Below are 25,054 nucleotides of genomic sequence, written 5' to 3'. Positions count from 1 at the left end.
GTCGGCAAACTATAGCTTGGATGTATTATTGATGTAATAAGACGGTTCAATTATGATATTTGAAATATTGATATTGATATTGAGACCATCCATTCATTCATTTTTGCACAAGTAGTCAAAACACTTTACCGTGTGTAAATGGAAAGATACTATCAAATTTGTCCTTACCAAGTGCGCAAGGTAAAGGCGCATCGAATAATTGTGTCACAACCACTGGTAAGTTGCAAGAAAGGCTCATGTGACTTGTTGACGTCAGTACATAATGAGGTAATATCGGGCGTGGTGTGTTAGTCTTGTGTTCTCTATTGTTGTGGCTCAGCGGTGCAAGGAAACAAACTCATCAAATATTTAAAGCTCCAGCGAAAAGAGCCACACACGAGGAGTCACGTGTATGCAGCCCTGTTAGAGACCATCCACGCTTAGAGCACTTATTTTGTTTTGTTCTACGTCCTTGTTGTTGACACAACCAAAAGGGATCAGTGCTTTAGTAAGTACTTCAACTTTGTTGTGCTGTTTTGCTTTTGCTGTGACGCCGGACTAAACTCTAATGGGTTGGGTCATTTTACATTTTCAGATATTGGTTCTAATAGAAAATCCACAAATGATAAAGCATTACACAGTTGGCTGGGTCAACAGTACGATACTTGTGTGACAGTCTCTTTGGCTTGCTGATACGACAAAAAAGACACATGGAGGCCAAGGCCCGTAGAGTTCAGGTCGGCGATACGTTAGGTAAAGGATTGTAATATCATTCATACACAGACTAGTGTAGGATACAGTTCAACTATTGACGGTACCGTAAAATGTAAAAAAAGGCACAATGAAACACGTCAGATGAATGTTGGAGGCTTACTTTTAATGGGCGAAGTCACTTTGTATTGTTATATGAATGACAATATGAATATAACGTATGTGGGAACAATAAACTAAGTAACAAACAGCCATTTTTGTGCAGGGCGCCATGAAGACTTTTCCCGCCTTTGTGCTGGCGATCTTGACGTTCCTGTGTTTCCATGGTGACGTCAGCGGGCGGCTTTTCTCCGGACGCCGCCGGACGTCCATTCGGAGGACAGGCGGCACGGGGTCGATAGAGTAAGGAGCCCGAACGGGCATTGTCCATCAAAATCTGTTTAGTCTAACGTCGACGTTACATTTCCAAACCGGAGCCCGGTCTGGCTTTTTGTGAAAACGAAAAATAGAAATTTATACGTAAAGATATACACAAATAATGCCAATGACTATTCTCTTTACGTCTTGTGTAGTTTAATGTCTTATACATAATACTTATCGTTCCCGAAAGCCCGACCGGGCCCTGGCTAGGAAATATGACGTAGGCCTAAACCATAGCATTAAGGCACTGGAAATAGAACACGTAGCATGTAGTAACGTTATAACAGTACGGGGGCTCAGACTTACACATTTATTTTCACTTCTGGGCCACCGTAATTACATGGTTATTTGAAAGAAAGACAATAAGACGGTCGGTTTAATTTAGTTTGTCAAAGAACCACTCATTCTAGTACCGTAGATATGTAATGCACCATAATGCTAGAGCCTAGAGGTATGCTAGTGCATGTAGTACTTATCAGACGAAAGTGTGTCATGAGCATATCGTTGTGATGTAGTGCATGTTAACTCCATCGGTGTAATCAAGTTACTAAGTACTGTCCTTAACCCATTAAACTTGCACTTTGTAAGTCATAGTGCCTTCTTTGTTTTGCGAGAGACTGTAAAGGAATCTGTCCAATATGGAAGAGCATAATATCTTTTAAACACCCATGAAGGCGATATATATCGATATAACGTTATATATATATAACGTTATAGATAAGCTTTAACTCTTGTATTCTCCTGTACAGTAGCGGGAGTAGCACCCGTTGTAGTGAGGGCACGTGTAACGTGAGGACACTCCTGGACAACATGGTGCTGGACACAACCAAGGTAACTGGAGGATTTCAATTGCAAATTCTATCTTAAAATTCAGAGTGAATTCTTATCATACAAATGAGCAGACAGTTGTGATGATATTCATACAGTGCAACTAAAGCTATTCACGCTAGATGGCTCGTTCCAAAAATGCTAGTTGTGACAGGTAGTTTAGTGTCATCTGCTGTCACGCCGCGTGTCTGCGGAACTGGGGTGTTAACATGTTACGCGGAAGGGTGGATACACTGACAAGTTACACTGGCAAGATAACTATGAACTATGTTACACTGGGCTATGTGGTCCCATTTGATTACCAATGATAAATAATGCAGAAGTCACATCATCGCCTGTAATTCATTCAAAATATAGCAATATTCAAATTTCGGTGCAGCTTCAATGAATTTTTCATTTTAATTTGGATGTCCGTGTGTGGATCTGTCCTTGGTGCTGAAGCTCACATCATGTTGTAAACTGCAGCATTTTGGCCAACCAGCGTCGCAATTACAAAATACAGCTTGGGTGTGTCACTGTAGTAATGAGGCAGTTTTATTGCGATATCTGAAATATTAATATTGAGTTTATGCATTTATCTAATAATAGCTAAAGAATGGACGTGCGGATTCGGTCGTGCAGCAAAGAAACAAATAACCCCTGGTCACTCAGGTTTGAATATCTAAAACCACGGCACCAGGAATAAAATATGGGAATACACAGGTAAGCCATACATGTCATGTCATGTCTAAACCCTCCCCCCTTGCACAGGTGAACGTCACAGCGCTGGTGAACACCACACGTAAGGTCATCTGTACAGGCGTAACGTGCGCACTGCCGTCATCAGCTGGGTGTAAGACTAAGTACCTGTTCAACAGCACCATCTACGACAACACAGGGGACATGTAAGTACTCGGTTACAGATGTCGTACGATCGTCATAAGATCACGGAGAGCTTTCTTGGGATAGTCGCAAATGTGACCTGCAAACTTCAGCTGTCCTGTTAACGGAAATATTATATGATACCCTAGTCAGAGTTTGGTTTCGTCATAGCCTGCTTAGAAATTATACTAATAGGACATCAAAATCTCACAATGAGTTACGCTACAAGATCTGTTGACAAGTGCCACACTACAAGCTCCTCAGACTTATGTCCTAACGTTATACCTAGATATAGTAAAAAAACTGTAATACGTCACTCGTTATTAAAGATTGAAGACATAGTCTTCTAGAATAACTCATGATATCAATGACACTGACTGCGTTCTTCTCTCTGTTTCTCCCCAGTCCGACGGTTCCTCCCACTAACGACACGGAGTCAGTCACATCTCAGAGGGTTCACGTCTGCAGGTAGGGTTCCACCTGTCCTCGGGGCCAGGAGACATAACTTATAGCTAGTGAACAAACAACTCAAGCCTGTGAGTTAGCCTTTTGGTATAGTGATCTTCTGCCACATTGATATGATATATTGCTGGGTGGTAATTTCACAACTTTTGTTTGCTTGATCCTTTATTTATTCATGAGAAGCTCAGATAGGCTTTTTATTGAGGTCATGCGGGAGGTAAGAATCAGATGAAATGTAACAGAGAAACGAATTACATCGGGTTCTAGTAAAACTATCAACATATATCATTACATATACTAGTTCATGGTACAAAAACGTAGTAGACTGAAAGCTCAGTCAGGCTTCAAAGTCAGTGTCAGTTCGTTTTTCGAGGTGATGGACATGCACTATTTGAATATGGAGGAAGCACTGCATTCCAGATATAACTGTATGTCTGCTACACTCTACCCCCCCTTCTAAGTTTCACTTTGAAGGCTATGGTCTAAAAGGACGTGAAATAAAGACCTGACTACTTAGACACGGGCCTATGAGACCTGTATTTAAGTTATGAAACGGTAAATTAACGAAGATGATTTTCACAAGACGACTGGTCTAACATAGACAAATGAATATTAAGCACAGGGCGTCAGTTTGAGAAATCACATAGTTTGTTTATTTCTGCTTTGCTGACTAATGTATATACCCTGTTCTTTTGTAGCTCTAACCCCTGGAAACCGACGCCTGGTGTACCCAGGACCAGGAGCAGTGTTGGGAAGATCGCCTGGATCGTCGGCGGGGCGGTGGTCGGTTTAGTCATTATCGGCGCCTGCATTTTTGTCCTCTGTTCCAAGAAAAAATAAGTGTGGCAATAAAATGATTGCCATAGCGACGGTTTCATTGTTTATAAGTATTATTGATTGTTGTTGTTGGTGGTGTGTTTTAGTATTCGTGCACTATCCGTTCGCTTGGCTGTATGTATGAAGATTGTTTTACGCGATGAATGTTGGTAGGGCAATGCCCTCGTTTTTATGCAAATCAGTCTCCGATTTGCATGGTTAGTATCTAATTGTATAAGGCATCTCCGAAGCTATCTACAATCCAAATACAATGTATATTGATGATCGGTCAACCCCTTCCCAAGTTATTCTCCTCCAAAGGGATTACGCAACTGCGCAGGCGCGGAAAAATTCCAGTAGAATTCCGGGATTTTTGCCAATAGGAAATATTCTATACTGTTAGGCTATCCCCTTAGGCGTTGCAAAAAATAAGCCTAGAGACCTGATGCTATCATTGCAGACAGCATTGGACAAGGCGAAGTTGTCGAATAGTGCAAATGTTAGGGTACAATGTTTATGTAGAAATAGGTACTGAAGAGCACGTTACTGTAAATGCACATGTCATTCAAATCACTAACGTTAAGCTCCTTCAATGCGATGGTTTTGTCATCTTCCCATGGCCGGCTATGTGAGTTTGCAAAGTAGCTCGTAGAATTCCTGGTAGCTCGCTTTCTGAGAAAGTTGCAGTGTAACAATAAAAAGTACAAAGTACACAGATAGACGCTATCAGAGTTTTAATCGTCTGTTGCAATCTTGTAAGTTGTTAACTTTACTCAAGTAAAACTAGAGAGACTAGTCTCGTTTAAGATTATAGACTGGTGTAAATAATATGACATTACACACGCAACAAAAACCCTTCATAGGAATGTCTCAAATGTCCATTTCTTTTATAAATAAGATGTCTATAAGACATAGTCTATGAAATTAAGTCTATAGATAATGCATTCTATACATAGCAGCTCTTTTACTTGGTAAAATTTGCTGTAGAGAATTCTGACGAAATCTTCGCTTTAGTCACGGTGGACCATCCACACCGCCGCCGCTCCTGCAGCAAGGACCAGCAACGTGACCTGCAGGGACGCTGCGTGCCGCAAGGTGCCGCAAATGAGCACAGATTCCAGAGTACTTGAAATCCGTCCGACGTAAGGGTCCACACCGCCAATGCTGTAAAGCAACGGCATTAAATCAGGATGGAGCAAAGAGAAGACATTGCTAGCTACTAGCTTAAAACTATTTCAAAGTGTTTTTCACACACACACACACACACACACGCGCGCGCGCGCGCGCACACACACACACAAGCATACACACACACGCTCGCTCGTACACACGCGCACGCCTGAGCACACACACACACACACGCCGCACACAGCACTGTATGCCTTTCAAACAGTAGTCATTAAGAGGTAGTACTTTTCCTTGAGAGTGTACTTCTGTACTACGTACTTATCCGGGAAGTCGGTGATGGTGCCGTTACTGTACAGGTAGTTGATAGAACACCTGCCGCTGTTACACGCCACGCTTCCACTGCGGCAGATCCTCATCAGCTGGGCCTCTTCGGAGATGGAACCGTACGTCTGAAGACAAGCAAAGTCCGTTAGTATACTAAAAGTATATGTGGGACTTAGGACGGTTCCCTGTACCCTGTCTTTGACAATAAATGAATAGAATACTGCAAAGGACATGTGTCTTTCACTAGAGACGCAAACGATATATCGAAAAATGAAGTTCTGCTACAGTACCTTAGAAAGCTACTAGGGGAACCATTGTCAAACTTGACCTTTGTTTTTCAGACCTCTATCCACCTACCAAATAACATCAGGATCCATCCAAGGCTTCTTGAGTTATACTGTTCACAGTAACATACATACATACATACATACATAATTACATACATGCAAATGGACAGACAAACACACCATAAACATAACATTCTTTGTGAAGGTAATTAAACGAGTCGGAGCCCCAAAGGCCATACCAGATATGCAAATACCAGAGTACCATAACAAGTACAATATCGCATATCATGTCACTTCTGCAAAAAGAGTAATCATTTCCCGAAACCGTTTCTGAAAGGATTGCTTATCCACCCACACCAGGTTTGCACAACCACTATACAAAAGAAGGCAAGGAACAGGAACAAGAAGTTCCTCATTAACGAAAACAACATCAAATGTATGTTTGATATCATGCACATGGGCTGAGTATATCTTAGGATTGAACTTTGTTCTCAAAGACCATTTATAAATGCGGGCATATACGACATGTATTCAGATTACAAGTTTAGGTCGTTTTCTGTTCAGTACTCTTGCAATGTTAATGAGTAAGATGCGACAGTATATCACTGAGACTTGTTATGGACTGATCTGGCACAAGAAAAAAAAAATCAATATATCTTCTGGCTGGAAAAGTTGAAATCCTCTAATTCCGAACTCTCCAGTCAGACCTGAATGAAACATCTGACCGTTTCCAAAACCACATCCACTTGTTTGAACTACTCTTTGGCATTCTCTCCAGTACTGACGATCATAGTTACACCTAACGACAGTCAATGCTGGTTTCTAGTATTCTTTTACATCTTTAACTCACCTGTAGTCTGTATTTATTGGTGACAGGATCGAAGGCGACGTATCCAGGCGTGCACTGCTGACACTGCTGGTTGAACAGACGCCGGTTACTGGAACGACGGGACCGACGACGCCGTCCGCTACTCCTACAGGGGGATAACGACAATAGGCAACAATTACCCAGATATTCCATTGTCATGCTTCTGCTGTAACAGTGAGGTTCAATCGTCGCCAAACTGACCAAGCCAAACGGCTCGACTTTTGGCGTAGTGTTTGACAAGTGTTTGTTTTGGACATTGCAGTCCAAGCCTGCTTCAGAATGATTTCTACCAAATGAACGCAGAGGAACTTAGTGAGCTAAGTAAAAAAACGTGTAATATGCATCCTGTAAATATAGATTAAAAGTCAAGTTCTTCTGTGTCAAACGAAGTGACTACATTTCTTACCCCTCCGTCACTATATTCATTCCTCATAGCCTACAGCTATAATCTTCCACCGCAACAGATTGTGGCTTTGAGCCCAAGGAATGCAAGTACTTCAAAACTGAATATTTTCGACATTTAACTTCAACTTTGATAGTTGTTCTTTCCTGTGTTATGTTAGGTCGTTCTCTTTATCTTGTCTGTTTCCTGTAACTAAATCAGTTACAATCTCCATTCACTGACGTCCGTTAAAAAACTTAGCCAGTTGTATAACTTTTAATCTCATTGCCTGGATGTGCCACCTTTACGACGAAGATGTGTATCAATTGGCAGTAACACAAGACTTAGTGAGCTATGTAGAGTGTGTGAGACTCACAATAGGCGAGATCCAACAAGCCGGACACCGGTCCGCACAACCCTACTGGACAGAGATGACCTTCTTCGGCCACTGGACACTATTGTCGTCCGACGGCGACTTGTACTGGGTACCAGTACGGTTGTCCGGCGGCGACTACTGGTCGTCGTTCTGCGGCGCCCGCTGAAGCCGGACGCGCCGTGCCAGTGTACCAGGGCCACCAATACACACGCCACGAGCAGCACTGTCAGTGGCTTCATTTTATATGTCGTGTTTTCAACTCAACTCTACACGAAAACATAGCAAGTGGTTGGACTGGGGTCATACGTCACGCATGATTAGATGTTGAACTGTTCCAATCGACGTAAAGCTCTGACAGAAACATGACGTCATGCCACTATGGGAATTTTCAAACGTCCTGTTTCAGTCCTATCTTTCTACCCCCTCCCTATACTATAGACGGGATGTATTGTCATTTGTACTAAATACACGGGGAGAAAATAGAGAAAACAGGTCCTACTAGCTGCAGATATCGTACATATAGACCTACTATTATAGCCTGCTGTGCAGACCTTCTGGATGGACTGGTGGTTTTCTATGGTTTTCTGATCGTTTGCGGCTTCTTTTATGGTTAAACTTACTCGTTACCTCAACCTTCTAGGGCACTCATAAAGCAATAGAAAACCGGCAGCCAAACAGAAGGTATGCACAGGAGCTAGCACTTACGTAGCAGACATACATACTGGGCTAACCGCACTCTCAGTGTGAAACGACGGCCCGTGCTCCTCTCCACGTAGGTAAATATTCCCGTTTTCTAAATAAAGGGGAAACTTTCAATCTGAGAAAGACACGGGTCCTGTTGACCTACCTATTCTGCTAACGTAACGTTGCATGTGATTTTGTTCAGGCACGTACTTGCTCGTCCACTATGTAACACACTAATGTAGGTGGGGTTTTGTGAGTCACTGTTTCCAACATGGGCGTGAATGTATAGGTGAGAACTTTTGCATGCATGACCAAATCGTGGGAATCTTTTTTTAAAAACCTAGTCTTGAACAGGTTCCTTTACATTGTCTACATCCCTCTTTATTTCTGGTCTTGTTATCTACGTAAATAGGGAGCACGAGTGCATGCAGTATATACTAACCTTACAGGCCTATATTGATAGACGAACACGCTTCAAGAAAACTTAAGTGTTCCTGGTTAAATACTAGTACATGGCATAAAGACAGTCACTCAAAACTGCCATGCCTACAAAGTATAGTACCAGTCAGCAAACCCACAAAATACTGACAAAATACATGTATACGGCAAATTAGATTTCACTATAAAGTTTCGGTCGAATAAACACATGCATAGCCCAAGGTTGCAACGAAACAAGTACATTGTATACCATAAAGCCTCTCTAATTTGAATACGACACAAAATATGACATTGTAGCTTAGGAAGGTACATGTAGAGCGGTACTACCTTGATTTGTTTGCTCGACAGCATTGCAGAAATAAGTAATTACCCCAAATCACCACAACATAGCCTAAGGGTAAATGGCATAGATCCTTACAGACAGAAACATGATGTCGAGAAATTTCCATTCATTTGAGAACTATTTCTAACATATCCACCCGTTTGTGTATATGTCAAAAGACAATAGAATTCAACGTGTATATCATGTACGGTTCTAAAGTTACCGTAATGACAACACATTGGGCTGACAGACATGTAACTACAATAGGCTAGAAATATGTACAACAATGGCAGAACGCGGACAAGGCGTTCTTTTTGGACGTAAATACTCTTCAATATGTTAGAACTTTTATTTAGAAATATTTGCATTTTCAAAATCTTCGATTTATTCTAATCAACTGTCGTTCGGAGCCTGGGCAAGCTTGATCTGTTTCGTCTCACATCAGTGTTGATCTGACATACTTCATATGTCAACATTTTTTCACTCACTTGCTCTTTCGAATTGCACGAATTTCAACACCGCTCTGTCTCTTCGATACTAAAACTTAGATATCATTCTAATCTACAGTTCATTAAGCAAATATCCAAATAAAGCTAGTAACGCTACAAGCAATATGAACCATGGACATTATATGAACCATTACAAATTCTCCGTATAAATGATGTAAGCTGAATTGTTTCCTGTCTAAAATACGCAAATGAAGAACATAATGTTGAAATCTGAATGAGCAACTCGTAGATGTTTTGATGCATATTTCTCAGGCCCCACCAATCATTCGCATGACCGCAGCCATGACCAGGGCCAGTGTGGTGACCTGCAGTGTCGGAGCATGCCGCAAGGTGCCGCAAATGAGCACAGACTCCACTTGAGCTGATCAAGGACGTTATATCATATAACGTCCTTGAGCTGATATGATGCCTACTTCAGGGTCGGACGTTGTTGCATTTACTCTGTAAAATGGGCACAAATGGGGAATTTAGGACTTTAAGAGTGTGATTTGTACAGATGTAACAATGCATTTATATATTTCTCATTTGAAATTTCCGAAGCTGCGTTTTAGTAATTAAAAGTTCGTACACAAAGGCAACACCAAGAAAAACTGTCAATTCAAAGTCAAGTAATACTAACCCGTCCGGGAAGTCAGTGATAGTTCTGTTGGACCACAGGTAGTTGATGGAGCATTTCCCGTAGTTACAGGCGGCGGTCCCATTCCGGCAGATACTGACCTCCTGTGCCCCGGGGGAGGTGGAGGTCCCAGTCTGGGGATGTGGACAAAACTATGACTCACCTCTGGTATTCTCATAAAGAATTCTCTTATAGATGAATTACAACTGATCAAGTGAATACTTTTGCGATTTTTACAAACAAGAAAGCATGTTCAAAGAGGTACTGAAGTACAGTACTAAGGGGTCGAGGGTTGAGTGTGATTTGGGAATCTTTCAAGAGGGAAGAACTCGGTTTTTAATTGAGACATGCGGTAGAAGATACAGGCAGACAGTCGCTGAATGTGTGATAAGCATAGCCCTTAGGTTTCGCTATGTTTTGTTTACTTTGTGCAGTACGTGTATAAGCATAGCCCTTACGTTTGCTGGCTATGTTTTGTTTTCCCTGTGTAGTACGTACCATGAAGGCGGCTGTGGTAGGGTCCTGGTATATGTGTAGTACGTACCATGAAGGTGGCTGTGCTGGGGTCTTGGTAGATGTAGGCTGCGGTGCAGCGCTGGCACTGCTGTGCACCCAGGCTGCTGCTGCTGGCGCTTTGGCGCCTGCGCCGGGACGATGCCCTGAAAAGTTGCCAGAGACAAAGTTGTGGTACAGTGGGTCAACAAATGGATTAACCAGCACGCAAAACTGTATAAAAGGTTTGAATCAAGCATTCCTGACTCCTGTTATTTTTAAGTAATATCAGCTAAGTGTAATGTCAACTTTTTAATCGTTACGTTGACGTCCTAGTGGGTAGAGTGTTCGCCTTGCATTTCATTTTTGAGTTCGATCCCCGCCGAGTCATACCAAGGTACATACTGCTTTCTCTGTTTAGCAATCAGCATTTCAGAGTGTATCACATACCATTACTAATGGAATAGCCTCCGCTATAGTGATTCCACAAAAGTTGTGTGGCCCAGGACTACACGAAACGGAGATGCACCATCTGGTGTTCACTAATGGTTAGGTCACACTTCCAAACCGGGGCCCGGCCGGTTTGTTTGTGGAGACGAAAAACCGAAATGTATACCTAGAAATATTCCCAAATTATACCCATGACTCTTCTTTTCAAGTTCTGTGTCTCTTTCGATTATATCCTCCTTTTCGTTCCCGAAAGCTGCCCGGTCGGGCCCCGGTTTGGAAATGTGACCTTAGCTTTAAATTAACGTCCATGTAATCATGAACCATCCATTCCCCACTTACAGTAGCAGAGGTGGGACGATCCTGGCACGGAAACTACTGCCGCCAGATCTCCGGACAGACGACGAACTCCGGAACCTGAACCCTCCCCCACCACGGCCCCTCCGTCCAGACACCCCCTGTAGAAGCACCAAGGTGACGAGCGCGCACGTCAAGAGGAGTCCTACGGTGAAGGTCTTCATGGTTATTGCAGACGGAATCAGTGTCGTTGGTAGTTCCTCCGAGGCTCAATGAAAGTCTACACATTAAAGTGATTATCGTTTTATTCCGAGACAAAAGCGGGAAGGATGCACAATTATGGATTACTTATCATGATGTACTTATCCTCTTGAAGTTGAAAGAGGGCGACATAAGAGATTACCAATGTGCGAGAATGTGTAAATACTGTACACAGTAAATACTTTAAAGCAGTGAAAGACGAAGAACAGTTTGTTTCCGAGTGACTCCTGTCGACACATTATCCCTACGTCAATGGTTTTGCCCAAGTAGACCCAACTACAATTGAACCGGTGACCCATGAAAGAAAACGTTCTACAGGACTTTCCCAGAAGTGTCACGGGCTATTTCAAACACAGTGAAGTATATGTTTAGAACGTTAAGCTCACACTACAAGTCCGCAGCTCAAAATGTGACTAGAGTTTGCTACATACATGCATAAAGACTCAATTAGACACTCATTATCATGTCTGTTATGAGTTTTCTGAATTATGACGTTGGCCTGATGCTTGTTGCATAACTTAAGTTGGAACTACTACTGGGCCTGGGCCCTCTATAATGTTGTCGCTTTTCACCCTGGAACCAAGGAACTTTCAGCAAGGACCCTCGTTTCCGATCGCCGACAACAAGGAAGTAGCAAGACCTGTGTCAGTCAGCAAGGAGTAACAAGTGTCTTATTCACGGTAAAAAAACTAACTCTGCCTTGTGAAATGAATGTGAACATTGTTCGACCTTACCTGTAGCTGCAGTTCTCGTTACGTATGCACTCATTAGCTACACGTCATCGTTTGCCATGACGACACATCGGCCATCGCCTCAGGCTACCCTCCTGTGCAGATCTTCTGCGTGTCTGGCGGTTTTCTACTAATCTTCAAGCAGATATAAGGGAGGCAAGTGTTGCTCTTGGATCTTGGATACTGTGTTTGCCCCCATAAATTTGCATGGAGATTAGTTTTCTACGGCTTTTTGTTGTCTGATTAATTTACGTCGTTGTCTGATCGCTCATGTGGACGTACATGTACATGCATATGGTCAAACGTAACCGTAGATCAATCTTGGACTGACATCATTGCTATGATTTAGAAATAGCCTGACCAGGAAATAATAGCTTGCTCAAACTTCTTTTCCGGACCACGACACCCGTAGTAATGATATGAAAACTCAGAACACATGGAACACATTTGCTTTGGTGAAAATGCATTCATTTATTTCTATTGTACTTAGATTTTCTACATAGAATGGAAGAACGAGACACAACGTATTTTGTCGTCAATACGTTCAGCAATGAACGGGGCAGAATCAAGGGAGTTTAATTTTGTATTTAATTATCTTAATGGGTACAACACGTTTACAAATAGAATTCGTCTGATAGAACACAATCACACGCGTCATTAAACCCATTGTGTTCAGACAGAGATCGTTTCCTGAGACCATTGCTATGTAGAAAGGCCTGATCAGGAAGCAGAGAATATGTTCCCCAAACCTCTTTTACGGACCATGGCACCCGTAGTAATTATATGCAAGCTCAGAGCACGTTATGTTATTAGTAGTTAAAAATCTATCACTTATTTATTTGTATTTTTCATATAGAAAAGAAGGACATGACACAATGCATTTGATCAGTAATACGTTCAGCAGTATATGAATGTGTGAAGAGGACAAAATCAAAGGGAGTTTCATTGTGTACTTAATTGATTATCTTTATGTGCGCAACACGGCTAAAAATAAAGTTTGTCTGATAGAACAAAATCCCACGTGTGAGTAAACCAACTGTTTCAATTTTTTCCTGAATATAATGATAAGCAAATGAAGAACATAATGATGATATATGAATCAGCAACGCCTAACTTTTTCCTGATGAATATTTCTCATTCCCCTCCAATCATTCGCATAACCGCAGCCATGACCAGGGCCAGTGTGGTGACCTGCAGTGTCGGAGCATGCCGCAAGGTGCCGCAGATGAGCACAGCCTCCACTTGATTTGATATGGTGCCTGCTTCAGGGTCGGACACCCCTACTCTGTAAATAATGCATACAAGAATGGGAAATTTAGGATCTTGTGGAATTGTGCACGGAAAGAATGAATACTTGTATGTGTCTGTGCGAGCATATATGGGTTGAAACTTAAGCTGATGACTTAAGATGGTACTCCCATGGGCAGGTTTAAGTATACTATCGGTGTTGATATTGATGTGTTTGTAAACTAGCTATTAAAAGGTGTTAAGTGCATTTCACATATAGCAAATACATTTTATGTAGTTCTCAATTGAAATTTCCAAAGCTGCGTTTTATAATTAGTAATTCAAAGTTCACGCACCAAGGCCAGACAACAACAACAACAAAAAAAAAACCCCTGCCAATTATGTTTAGAATAAGCATAGGAATTCTAAAATTCGAGCAATACTAACATGTCCGGGAATTCGGTGATAGTCCTGTTAGACCACAGGTAGTTGATGGAGCAATTGCCGTAGTTACAGGCGGCTGTCCCGGCCCGGCAGATACTGACCTCCTGTGCCCCGGGAGAGCTGGAAGTCCCAGTCTGGGGATGGATAAAAGTACGTCTTACCTCTGGCGGAATACATGCGATAGAAGGCACCCATATACAGCAGTCAATTACGATTACGAGAAGGAGAATAATATTAAATAATTGTACCGTTAATATTTTTTTCTTTGTTTGAATGATTACATCTGATTTTCTGTACTATACACCAAGTCATTAAGGTAGTACACTAAACTCCGAGCAGGACTCAGTACGTACCATGTACTTGGATGTTCTCGAGTCTTTGTAGATGTAGGTCGCGGTGCAGTGCTGGCACTCCTGCCTCCTCAGGATGCTGCTGGATCCGGAGCGCCGGCGTCGGGACGACGAGCTGGCAGATTATCATAGTAAAAGTTATGGCACAATGTCGATGGAGAGTATTATATGATAGTTTGTACAGATTGATGAGCCGCATGCGTTCCAGCGGCAAAGGAGAAAACACGCACGCACCCAAGAACAAATCAACAAACGGAACAAACAAGAAACATAACACACATATATACACACTCACACTCACACACACACAAACACACACACACGAAACAAAACAAATAGAGACTGAATGAAGTATGCAATACAATAGTACAATACAATACAATTTCAAGTTTTCAATCGCAACGCCCTGAAACATCCGATCTCCACTTACAGTAACAGCGGTGGGACGATCCTGGGACGGTAACGCGGACTGCTGGGACGGTAACGACTGCCGCCAGATCCGCTAGATCCGCTAGATCTCCGGACACTCGAGCCACCGCGGTACCGGGATCCGCCCGAACGGTATCCGCCACCACCACGGAACCCTCCGCCCCTCCGTCCGGACACCCCCTGTAGAAGCACCAAGGTGAGGAGCACGCACGTCAAGAGGAGTCCTACGGTGAAGGTCTTCATGGTTATATGGAACGTACAGGATCGGTCGAGTGTTGTTGGGATTTGTTCCTTAGTGTCTGCACCGTACGCTAAGTGGTTATCGTTAAAAGTCTCGATCAAAAATTTAACTTCACTTTGCGAAAGTTCCTCTGACAACTGTACCGCGGCGTTCGTTCTTTTATGCTCTTTGCGTCGGTCAAAAATCACGACATACTGATATTTTTTATCTAAATAGATCATGACATCATGATATGTTCTAAATATGGCTAGAGGTGCCCTACCTTGTGGCCACGCCCGATCATCGACCCCTAGTGGCCCTACAGTAGTTATAGATGCAAATTCAATGTCGTACGGTTATTCTGAGATATGTTTTATCAGTGATCCCTTTTAAACTAGTAACTATCAGAATACTTCTGTATCATATTTATTCAAACCTGCACTAGTGGTCATCTCTGCATAATGGCAACCACGTGGTCATTATGGCCACTTTTGGTGATGCTGTCCGGCATAGTCCCCGAGAGTTTCAGTATAATACAGGTGTTAAAGTATGCTACTAGAATGTACAAATTTTTAATAAGCTAATAGAGGGAATAGGGCAATAAATTCTTCATCATGTACTCGACCCAATAACCCAGGACCTAGAGTTAGCTTTTACTAGTTTTAGAAATAGAGTATACACCTTTGATATTGTTTTTACTTTGTCTGAATCTCTCATGTTACCTGCAATTAGCCCACGGGCATGAATTTGCAATAAAATTTATTGATTGATTCAGTTATCTAAGATATGATTCAAGAGAGTGCCATACCAGTGACAGTGCAGAGGGACTTTAACATAAGAAAGATATTGAAAGAGATGTCGTTAATAATAATATTCCGTCGGTCTGTTTTAACTTACTGAAACTTGCAGATGTGCAATACATACTAAAACCACCTATACCTAGTGCGAAGACTGTTAAATGCCAATATCGTAACATTCACATTATAAAGATAGTCGCAAACCGGATTCGTCCGATAGGTTGTGATTACACAGTTCGTTCAACACTTGAACTCCACTAACCTAAAGGATGAATGGAACTTTCCGTAGCTACGTTCATAACTGGGTGGGTCTGGTGCGACACTTGCCCGGTTATTTGCGGTCAAAGTACTTTCAAAAGTAAGTAAAACTTCTATGAGCTTCAGTCCTTCAGTTCAGGCACGATATTGTTCCTGTTGTTTTAATCTACGTCTGGCTAATATAACGTACGGAACAAAAACACAGAAGTAGCCTTATTATAAGTTTTCACTTTAAAGTTTGATATCTGTTGCGTTTTCTTTAACAACAGACTCAAAGTTTTATTTAATTAACTAGTTTAAATTCTTGTCTCATAACTAAGAAACTTAAGAAATATTTGTTTTTTTTTGTGCTTGTGGGTCGCGTTAAGTATATGGAAAGAACACATGTACAATAGTGTTGTGTGTAACTCAGTTACACTGACTTTCGACTTGTAGGTCGATATCACACACTTAATTAAACCCATTGAACAGAGACAGAAGCGGAATTTTCCACACCATTGTTCAGTGCTGGGTGGCTCCGTACGTCAGCAAATTTGAATATTGCATTTGTCCGGTTACTGTCGGACAATGACTGACACAAGCAATCAAAAAGTAAGCCGTATATTGCTGTCAGTTGAAGCCATTCGATATTTTTACAACGTCAGAACCTGAACGTGACCAAATTCAGAAGGAAGTCGGCAACAGCAAATCTGATTGCCACTTTTCAATTTCTTTCTCTAAAATGCATTGTAACTGTCGCTCTTTTATGTTATTCTAGTATGAAAAAAATCACATCCATATCGTTTTGATAATTTTAATGTATGGAATCACGGTATTTAGACATTGACTGAAAAACGTTGCCCAACCCTATATCAAATTTACAGACAACGACACCCAAAGTAATCATACGCAGACTCAAATGTTCCATCTAATTAAATCTGTTATGTATTTGTATATTTGAATTTCATAACATATAACTTATAATGGAAAATTTAGACGCGACGCATTTTCAGTAACTAGTCTGTTGAATAAGCAACATAAGAATGTGTCAACAGTATGACATGAGAGGAAGTTTCATTGTGTACTTGATTATTATCAATGTCCACAACGTGGTTGAAATAGAGTTTGTCCGAAAGAAGAAGATCCCATACGTCATTGTGTATGTCTTTCTTCAATTAGACTCTAATGCGTAACGTTAAGGCGAACATCTCATCGTCTGCCAAATAATATGCAAAAGTATGACAATAGATCGTCTTGCTTCGGGAAAAAACAAAACACAGCAAGTATTGGAACTTCAAATGAAGACAAGCCCACTCCAGATGACAGTCATGACAATGCTTGTGGTCGCTCCAGGTAACCTTGCCTAGCTATATGTGTCGATGACATACCATACAGTACAGTGCTCCCTTCCATAAACACCCCCTTCAGCAAGTGGTATCGTCTAAGGTCAAAGGCTACCGAGTTGTGATATCCGCTGCGCTGTCGACGGGCGACGTGTTGTCATCAGGACAGAAAGTTGGTATTATGATATGTTCTACATAGTTTCATCGGTACTGTTTTAGGTAATATCTAGTCTATTGGCAGATAAGGTGAAAGAATATGTTATATCTGTTGTGTAAGCCTTTTAAAACATGATAAGCTACACACATTATATGCCCCCCCTCCCATAATTTTTTGAGCAGAACTGTTTATTCCTTATTGCCCTGTATTTGATTTTGATCTATTGTAGTATGATGAAGTATTGTTTTTGCTTGCAGTATAAAGGATATTGTTTTTCCTTACGCTCAAATGCACACGCACACACACGCACGCACGCGCACACACGCACACAGTGTATTTTTAAAGACAGTCTCCTGATTTAACCCTAATATATAATTTACTGCTAATTGAACGAGGTGGTGAAGTCTGCTATCCAGGATTGACCTGTTCTAACTACATGGATTTTTTTATACACCCGTTTTATCACCAGGGAAGCCATGCCCTCTCACCACCATAAGAAGAACAAAGATCCCCACAGAACCAGACCCTCCCACCGGCACCATGTGACACCCAAACAACAAGACCCTGTAGAGAGGACTAAGGCTGTATCAGAAGGTCCAGGTCCTGATGATGACAGTAACATGTCAGTGGAGGGAGAGGAGACTAGCAGCATATCTGGTAATGGGTCAGAGGTCGGCAGTGTCGGGTCTAGGGACCAGGTGAGATGGACACAGAAATTACTTCAGAAACAATGGTTTACGTGCATCATGAGTTCGAACCATTTGGCAAACTACCTATGGTTCATGAGCATCCGTACGGTTCATCCGAACGGGTCCACTTCTGAATTATTCAACAGTTTGTACTGCTGGTCCGAGCTGGCATGGACTAGACCCGGACGGGCACATTTTTTACAGAGGTGGTTAAGAAAACTCATTGCACACAACCCAGCAATATTTTCCTGCCAACTTTTGCTTGTCATTGAATTAAGTACCAACCTGATGAAACTATTGATAGATATGACCTAGCTGCAAATTGGTAGATATGTTTTCTTATGAATGTATACAGCAACTTTGGCAGTGTACATTACAAAAGAACATTATGAAACAAACAATTATCATGATACAAAGCATGTTGTAGTATAGCCTGCCTTTTACAGTGTACAATAGAGGATAATGAATATATTACCAATTCACAGAAAGAAGCCTTTGAATCTATCGCCTTTAAAAAAATTAATAGAATCATTCTTTATCAATCTTAAAACAAATAGAAAATTTGTCAAATACTAAGATACTAAGACTATTGCACAGGGAGTGATTAAATGTACTTGTGTCTCCTATCACATGGGTAATGATACATTTGTCATACAGGGTCGAATATTCTGCTATTCTATCATGGCTCATACTAAGATTTTCCATTTGTCCCCATGTATGAATAGGGAGATGGAGCCTCTGCCATAGAGCCCAGCCTGGAGAGACGTCAGCCTACAGACGTGAAGTGGGTGGGGCCAGTCAGAGCCCCGCTCCTGTCAATCAAGACGGAGCTCAACATCCCACTGTTGCTGTTGACTGTTGTTGCTATGGCAACAAGAATGTGGAGATTAGAGTATCCCAACAGTGTGGTGTAAGGCTTCCATTTAAGATTCTTTATTGTAAATCTGATGTATATGAATGCACATGTGTAAGTCTCAGATTTATATGTACCACTGCACAAGTACAAGTTCATGTTTTGTCATGATAAATGACATTACAAATGCTTACAATTTACTCACTATATATCTGCCATGTTGTCTGTACATTTTCAATCTGGGGTATGTAAAACATGTATACTTACATGCATGAGCATGATTATTTCTCATTAGTTTTCAATATACTTCTACCTTATGTATATGTAATCTGTTTTACTAAAAAAAAAGAATGTATAGTACATCAAAGAAGTCCGATGATCTAAGTATGATTTCCTCTTTCCTCTGCAGGTTTGATGAGATGCACTTTGGCAGGTTTGCCAGTATGTACATCAGGAAAACCTTCTTCTTCGATGTCCACCCTCCACTAGGGAAACTGATTATCGCTTTTGGAGGTACCAGTAACTTGTTACTGAAACTAAAAACTAGAAATCTCATCTTAGAGTTACTGAGTATACCCTAGCTCAGTTTTTACACTCATCCCTATCTTCTATCTGTATTATTCTTTGCAAAATTCTACATCACATCAATTTTGCATCTTAAATTATGGTAGTACATCAGGCAGCTTTAATGCCATTTCAGACCTTTTATACCTTGTGATAGAAAATGCTCCAGTATTACTCTCCAGTTAGATCTTCCATGGCCAAAAGTGTAACTGCAATCCAAGATTTCTTGCGCAATCAACCTTGGCAGGCAGATACAGTATGGCTTTATTGGCTTTATTGGTCCATTAGCTGTGATACAAGATGGTACACCGCTAGTCTTCCTGGAAATGGAAGAAGGGTAATGGAAGATCAGCTTGGGGTATTACAATAAAGGCATGATAGAAATTAGATATTTCATGTATTATGACTGTTACTGCTTTATTACTTTTACAACAATTGTTTCCACCTTCCAGCCTACCTCGGTGACTTCAATGGGAATTTTACCTGGGAGAGAATAGGAGCAGGTAAGACAGGTGTTAATAATATAATGTACAGAACAAAGAACCATTAAGTGTTTGACATTTCATAGATTAAATGGTTTACCTTTAGCTTCTTATGGAAGCTATACTCTAAAGTTACAAAAAGGAAAGCTGCAATGATATTGTAGATAAAAGCTAAAATTGTTACATGTTTGACATTTCCAGCAGGTATTTTCCAGATTTCATTCTTAATTTAAAACTTACTAGACATGCGAATGCCTAGTTACTGAGTCTAAACATCTGTTTTACTTCACATCTTTATAGACTACCCGTCGGCTGTCCCAGTATGGTACCTGAGACTGTTCCCTGCCTTATTTGGTAGCCTGTTGGTACCGCTGACCTACCAGACCACAGTAGAACTGGGGTACAACCACTGGACTGCTGCCCTGGCTGGGGGCATGGTGCTGTTTGGTTAGTGGGTGTTTACTTCTGTCAGCTTCAGCTTCTGTATATTTATGGAGGAAAATATAATGTTTTTGCCAATTGATAACATTGTGTCTGTAAGGTCAACTGACCTACTATACCTACTAGTAGGCGATTGGTTAGAAGACTACAGTAGGTCAGCTAGTGTGCTACTGTCAGTTATCAGTTCATGTTATGTAACTTTGTACTTATGTAACAGAGAACAGCCTGGTAACCCAGAGCAGGTTCCTGTTGATTGACAGCTTCCTGCTCTTCTTCATCCTGGCCACCCTGCTTTGTCTGTTGAAGTTCTGGAGACTCAAACACAGGTACAGTACAGTCTTCTTTTATTTGGATTTGTCATGATGAGCTTTAACATACTGTCATTGAAATTAAAAGTAAAAGTTATTGATGAAGAGGTTAATCAGTCACGTAAGAGTAAGTTAATAGAATTAGTGACTCTTGAAAACATGTAAAAGATGTATACCTATAGATTTTCAATGTCTGATCAGTACATCTTGTTCGCGGAATGACCTAGTCTTGCAAGATTACAAGACTAGGTCGGAGACTTGTTGTGGTCATGTTTGTTTCTCTGTTTCAGTCCCTTTTCTCTATCATGGTGGGCGTGGTTGGCTGGAACTGGTGCCATGTTAGCCTGTGCGTGCAGGTAGGAAATATTCATGTACAGAAAAGCAAACAGATATGCAACATATCACTAATGTGCATGTGAAGTTTGAATCAGATGAATGTTGAATTGAATGTTAAGTATCAAGAGTAAAAATCTAAAAAATGATTTTGCTCAGAGTTTCTGATAATCCCTCCTGTGCAAATCTGCACACGTCTGTATGCTAAGTTTTTCACTGAGAACCTCAGGAGAATTCAGGAAGCTAAATCAATATACATGTGTGTATTGGAAAATAGTATTATCCTTACCATTTCAATGCATATACCAACACAGATATGCATCTCAAGTCTTTGTCAATTCTGTTGTAGATTTAAGTGTGTGTGATCTTTCCTTTTCTCTTTTATACATACATGGTAAAATGTATAGCACTAATGTGCACTTCTTTCTTCCCACAGTGTAAAATATGTGGGAGTTTTCACTGTGCTGCTGGTCGGGGGGATGATCTTCCATGAATTGTGGAATTTGATTGGAGACAAGAGGCTGTCTGTGGTAAGAGCTGTTTATATAAAGATTAGATTGTGTTAATTAAACTTAATTCCAAATTATCCCATTTGAACATACAAACATTTTAATTTTACGTGTAAGTTTGTGAGTTTATTTTTCACTTCTAATGAATAAAGAATCTTTAAACAAGTTAAAGACTTTTGAGAGAGACTAGTAGACGTACCGTACTGTGACGGTGATTGTATTTTGTCGCATCCTTATGCAGTGCTCGAAATACCCACTTGCACACTTGCAAACGCAACCACATTATACATGTCGCAACTTAATTTTAAACCCAGGTAGCACAGTGTGCAACTTGAAATTTTGCATTTGGAACACTGCTTTTCACCCACCTATGCGCATAATCTTTTGTATTCATTTCTTGATAAGACAAAACAAAAGATAATGGCTAAGTAGCTGATTTGAAGAAAGTAATAACTTGGAAGTGGGGCATGTTGATGGTGTAACCTGTCTTTTGAATCAGGTTGCCACCTGGGCAACCTGGCTGAAGAAACTATTTTGAGCACTGTTACATGTATGTCTGTTTTATGTACAGCATGATCTGACCTCCCATTTCCTGGCCCGTGCTGGCCTGCTGGCTGTCCTGCCCGTGGTGCTGTACCTGCTGCTGTTCCACCTTCACATGGAGCTGGCCAATAGGAGCGGGCCTCATGACGAGATGATGACCAGCGCCTTCCAGGCTACACTGGAGGTAACGCTAGTTCACCTTTATCTGCAGGGTAACCTATATCTGTTGTCTTTACCTTACCTTACCTAGTCCCATCCTCATGCCTATAGGGGTCAGGGAATTTGTTGTCTTTAAAAACAGGGTATTTAAGTTGATGGTTGTGGTTTCAAATTGCAGTATTTTCTAAAGATTTGTAGCTTGAAACTACTGTCCATTGACTTAATGGCCCTAAATATCCCCCCAAAAAAGATGTAGGTTACCCTTCAGATAAAGGTGAACTAGTGTTATATTGCTAGATTCCACCTCTACATGTATTTCAAAGAAAAGAAGCTGTTGTGCAAGATCTTGTTGTATCATGACATGGTAAGCAGGGGTCTGCAAGTGCCCAAGGTTGTGTTTTTAACCCGAAACATTTTTGTTCAATGGTCTATTTCCTTTTGTGTATATATAGGAGGAAAGATTGTTACAATAACCTGTATTGTGTATCCATGCCCTGTAGGTGTAAGTATTGGCATGCAGGTACAAAGAAGTAAGCATATGGACTTGGAATATAAATTTGAAAGTAGGTTTTAAAACTACTCCGATACAAATGAATATAATGAAAATATTGTTTGTTAAGTTTATGTGTCATGCTCAGCGTTAACATCTTTGTGCAATTTTTCTCAGGGTGGTTTATCGAGAATAACAAAAAGCCAGCCCGTCAGTATAGCGTACGGTTCCCAGATCACGTTACGCCACACCCACGGGATGTTCCTGGGCCGACCCTGCTGGCTCCACTCCCACCTGGCCACCTACCCTGTCCGTTACCACGACAACCGGGGCAGCTCCGCCCAACAACAGGTCACATGTTACAGTTTCAAGGACATCAACAACTGGTGGATTGTCAAGGATCCTGGCAGGTTTGTGGAGTTGTATTGATCCAGATGTTCTTAACTAAGCCAGTGATATGAAATTGACATTGTCTCTAGAAAAATCATTAGGTACAGGGTTCCTCTCATCATGATCTTAACTGTTCGAAGCTCTTACTTCCCTCCCATGCTTTCTTCCTCTAACTTTTACTGTGTAGTGCATTAAGTATTGGGCCACACCAATTTTATTTGTTGCTTCTCGGAGTCAGCTGTTCATTTTTTTCGTTAAAAAAAAAGATGAATTAAGTCCCCCCCAAAAATAATACAGATTTTTCTACCACAAACCTTCGAATATTACCATTTAGAGCCACTGTCCGGATTTCTGTTCGGTTTGCGGTCTGGATTGCGGTCCGAATTGCAGTGATGAATCGCAGCTTTTCCGATTCTACAGTGGTCCTTTGTCATGCATGGAATCGCATTTGTCCGTTTGCGATAAGGTATGGATTTTCGGCCCTACTAGTAATTGCCACTGTCATCATAGCATTGTTGACAAACTGTGATGTTTTGTCTGAGTAATGAAGTTTTCTGTCCCTCTCAGAACAACAGTATACGTGGATGACCCTCCCAAACTGATCCACCATGGTGACATCATACAGCTGGTACATGGGACCTCCTCCAGGGCTCTCAACAGGTCAACTAGCTCTCTTGTAATGAAAGTTAAGTTGCAAAGTCATGCCCTAAGGCTAATTGCATGTACAGTCTCAAAGCAAGGAGGTTATATGTGTCCTGACTCCTTCTCTATGTAATCTCCTGGTAAGACTAAGAGTCAAGTTGTGGGGTACATAATGCCCTATTTTTTTGTTTAATCAACAACGAGTGTAAGGTACCGTAGAACTTTTTTTACTATTGTGGAGTTGATTCTGCCTCAAGACTCAAGAGACAGTTTTATGTCCATGAACCGTGATGCTGTTATAAGACCTGCAGAAATTAACATGGTGATGATTTTAAAGCCATTTCTGTACAATAGGTAAACTACTTACCATTAAGCTTTCAATGAGTCCTCATGATTCTTCTAAAGTTGAAATGATCGAAAGCTCAAGTCGTTACTTTGACAGAAGTTTGATGTCAGCAACTGGTCAAAGGTAGTTTCAAGGTCCTACAATGGTCACTTTGTAAGTCTGTTTTTATCCCCCCCCCCACCCCACTTGTGTAGTCACAATGTGGCAGCCCCCCTGTCACCCTACAGTCAGGAGGTGACGTGTTACATTGACTACAACATCAGCTTACCTGCACAGAACCTGTGGAGAGTGGTGAGTAGCATACATCATTCTACATCTGACTGGTTTGTACTGTAATTATCTTTGGTCCAATTAGTCATTTGAAGTTCTGTGAGTTCAACAGTGTCTGTAGAAAGCTTTACTGGAGGCCATGTCATGGAGAGATTGATATCAAAGCATACAGTACACAGTCTAATATTATCAAATTCTTATCTGAATCTAGTTACATGTACTAGATGCCGTCCTTGGCCTAATTTTTCCTCTTTTGGTGAGATGTAGATCTGCGTTGCCTAAGTGCAATAGTCTTTAGATGGTTCCTTTGGACATTTTAGCTTTGATCAAAGAAGATTAAAGGCCTATCTTTAATAAAAGTTGTCTTTTATTTGTTCTGTAGGAGTTGGTGGATGGTGCAGATGAAGGTGATACCTGGAAAAGCATCCAGTCTCACATCAGGCTGGTTCACGTTAACACATCTGCTGCACTCAAGGTACAGAGAGAGCAGAATAACTTCCTGGTATCCAAACCAGTGTTATAACTGCTGAGTTTCTTCGTCCTCTCATGCAGACTTGGCAGCTATTAATAGGTTTGATACCAGACATATACA

General features: G+C 41.2%; 4 protein-coding genes across 9 annotated transcripts in view; 2 read left to right on the top strand and 2 right to left on the bottom strand.

Moving 5' to 3' along the window:
- Positions 1 to 292: 292 nt before the first annotated feature.
- LOC118421779 lies at positions 293 to 2,826 on the top strand. The gene is made up of 4 exons (XM_035829280.1): positions 293 to 487; positions 956 to 1,092; positions 1,860 to 1,941; positions 2,689 to 2,826. The coding sequence occupies exons 2-4, from the start codon at positions 962 to 964 to the stop codon at positions 2,824 to 2,826; spliced, it is 351 nt and encodes a 116-aa protein (XP_035685173.1). The 5' UTR covers positions 293 to 487; positions 956 to 961.
- Positions 2,827 to 4,796: 1,970 nt separating this feature from the next.
- On the bottom strand, positions 4,797 to 8,393 carry LOC118421646. Of its 4 annotated transcripts, none has more exons than XM_035829061.1 (5): positions 8,290 to 8,393; positions 7,443 to 7,708; positions 6,667 to 6,790; positions 5,524 to 5,654; positions 4,797 to 5,241 (listed from the first exon to the last, which is right to left on the bottom strand). In XM_035829061.1, exons 2-5 carry the CDS (start codon positions 7,679 to 7,681, stop codon positions 5,088 to 5,090), a joined length of 648 nt encoding a protein of 215 aa, XP_035684954.1. In that variant the 5' UTR covers positions 7,682 to 7,708; positions 8,290 to 8,393; the 3' UTR covers positions 4,797 to 5,087. The 4 variants fall into 4 exon arrangements, with proteins under 4 accessions (XP_035684954.1, XP_035684952.1, XP_035684955.1 ...); XM_035829059.1 differs by having other exon boundaries at positions 8,165 to 8,303; XM_035829062.1 differs by lacking the exon at positions 8,290 to 8,393 and adding an exon at positions 8,161 to 8,288.
- A 334-nt stretch (positions 8,394 to 8,727) lies between these two features.
- Positions 8,728 to 12,347, bottom strand: LOC118421647. 3 transcript variants are annotated; one of them, XM_035829064.1, is made up of 6 exons: positions 12,243 to 12,347; positions 11,293 to 11,527; positions 10,556 to 10,670; positions 10,015 to 10,145; positions 9,787 to 9,836; positions 8,728 to 9,750 (listed from the first exon to the last, which is right to left on the bottom strand). In XM_035829064.1, exons 2-6 carry the CDS (start codon positions 11,469 to 11,471, stop codon positions 9,644 to 9,646), a joined length of 582 nt encoding a protein of 193 aa, XP_035684957.1. In that variant the 5' UTR covers positions 11,472 to 11,527; positions 12,243 to 12,347; the 3' UTR covers positions 8,728 to 9,643. The 3 variants fall into 3 exon arrangements, with proteins under 3 accessions (XP_035684957.1, XP_035684958.1, XP_035684956.1); XM_035829065.1 differs by lacking the exon at positions 12,243 to 12,347 and having other exon boundaries at positions 8,728 to 9,761; positions 9,798 to 9,836; positions 11,293 to 11,731; XM_035829063.1 differs by lacking the exon at positions 12,243 to 12,347 and having other exon boundaries at positions 11,293 to 11,722.
- A 5,551-nt stretch (positions 12,348 to 17,898) lies between these two features.
- LOC118421543 (protein O-mannosyl-transferase 1-like) overlaps positions 17,899 to 25,054 on the top strand; it is a 10,844-nt gene continuing 3,688 nt past the window's right edge. The window contains exons 1-13 of the mRNA XM_035828877.1: positions 17,899 to 18,141; positions 18,858 to 19,042; positions 19,395 to 19,498; positions 20,002 to 20,052; positions 20,332 to 20,478; positions 20,690 to 20,798; positions 21,071 to 21,136; positions 21,550 to 21,643; positions 22,194 to 22,349; positions 22,992 to 23,224; positions 23,772 to 23,864; positions 24,387 to 24,483; positions 24,845 to 24,937. Coding sequence (XP_035684770.1) covers positions 17,920 to 18,141; positions 18,858 to 19,042; positions 19,395 to 19,498; positions 20,002 to 20,052; positions 20,332 to 20,478; positions 20,690 to 20,798; positions 21,071 to 21,136; positions 21,550 to 21,643; positions 22,194 to 22,349; positions 22,992 to 23,224; positions 23,772 to 23,864; positions 24,387 to 24,483; positions 24,845 to 24,937 — 1,650 coding nt within the window. The 5' untranslated portion in view covers positions 17,899 to 17,919. The remainder of the gene's footprint in view (positions 18,142 to 18,857; positions 19,043 to 19,394; positions 19,499 to 20,001; positions 20,053 to 20,331; positions 20,479 to 20,689; positions 20,799 to 21,070; positions 21,137 to 21,549; positions 21,644 to 22,193; positions 22,350 to 22,991; positions 23,225 to 23,771; positions 23,865 to 24,386; positions 24,484 to 24,844; positions 24,938 to 25,054) is intronic.

Source organism: Branchiostoma floridae, chromosome 8 (assembly GCF_000003815.2).
Source record: "Branchiostoma floridae strain S238N-H82 chromosome 8, Bfl_VNyyK, whole genome shotgun sequence".
NCBI classification, from domain to species: Eukaryota; Metazoa; Chordata; class Leptocardii; order Amphioxiformes; family Branchiostomatidae; genus Branchiostoma; species Branchiostoma floridae.
This window is presented reverse-complemented; position numbering and strand designations above follow the sequence as displayed.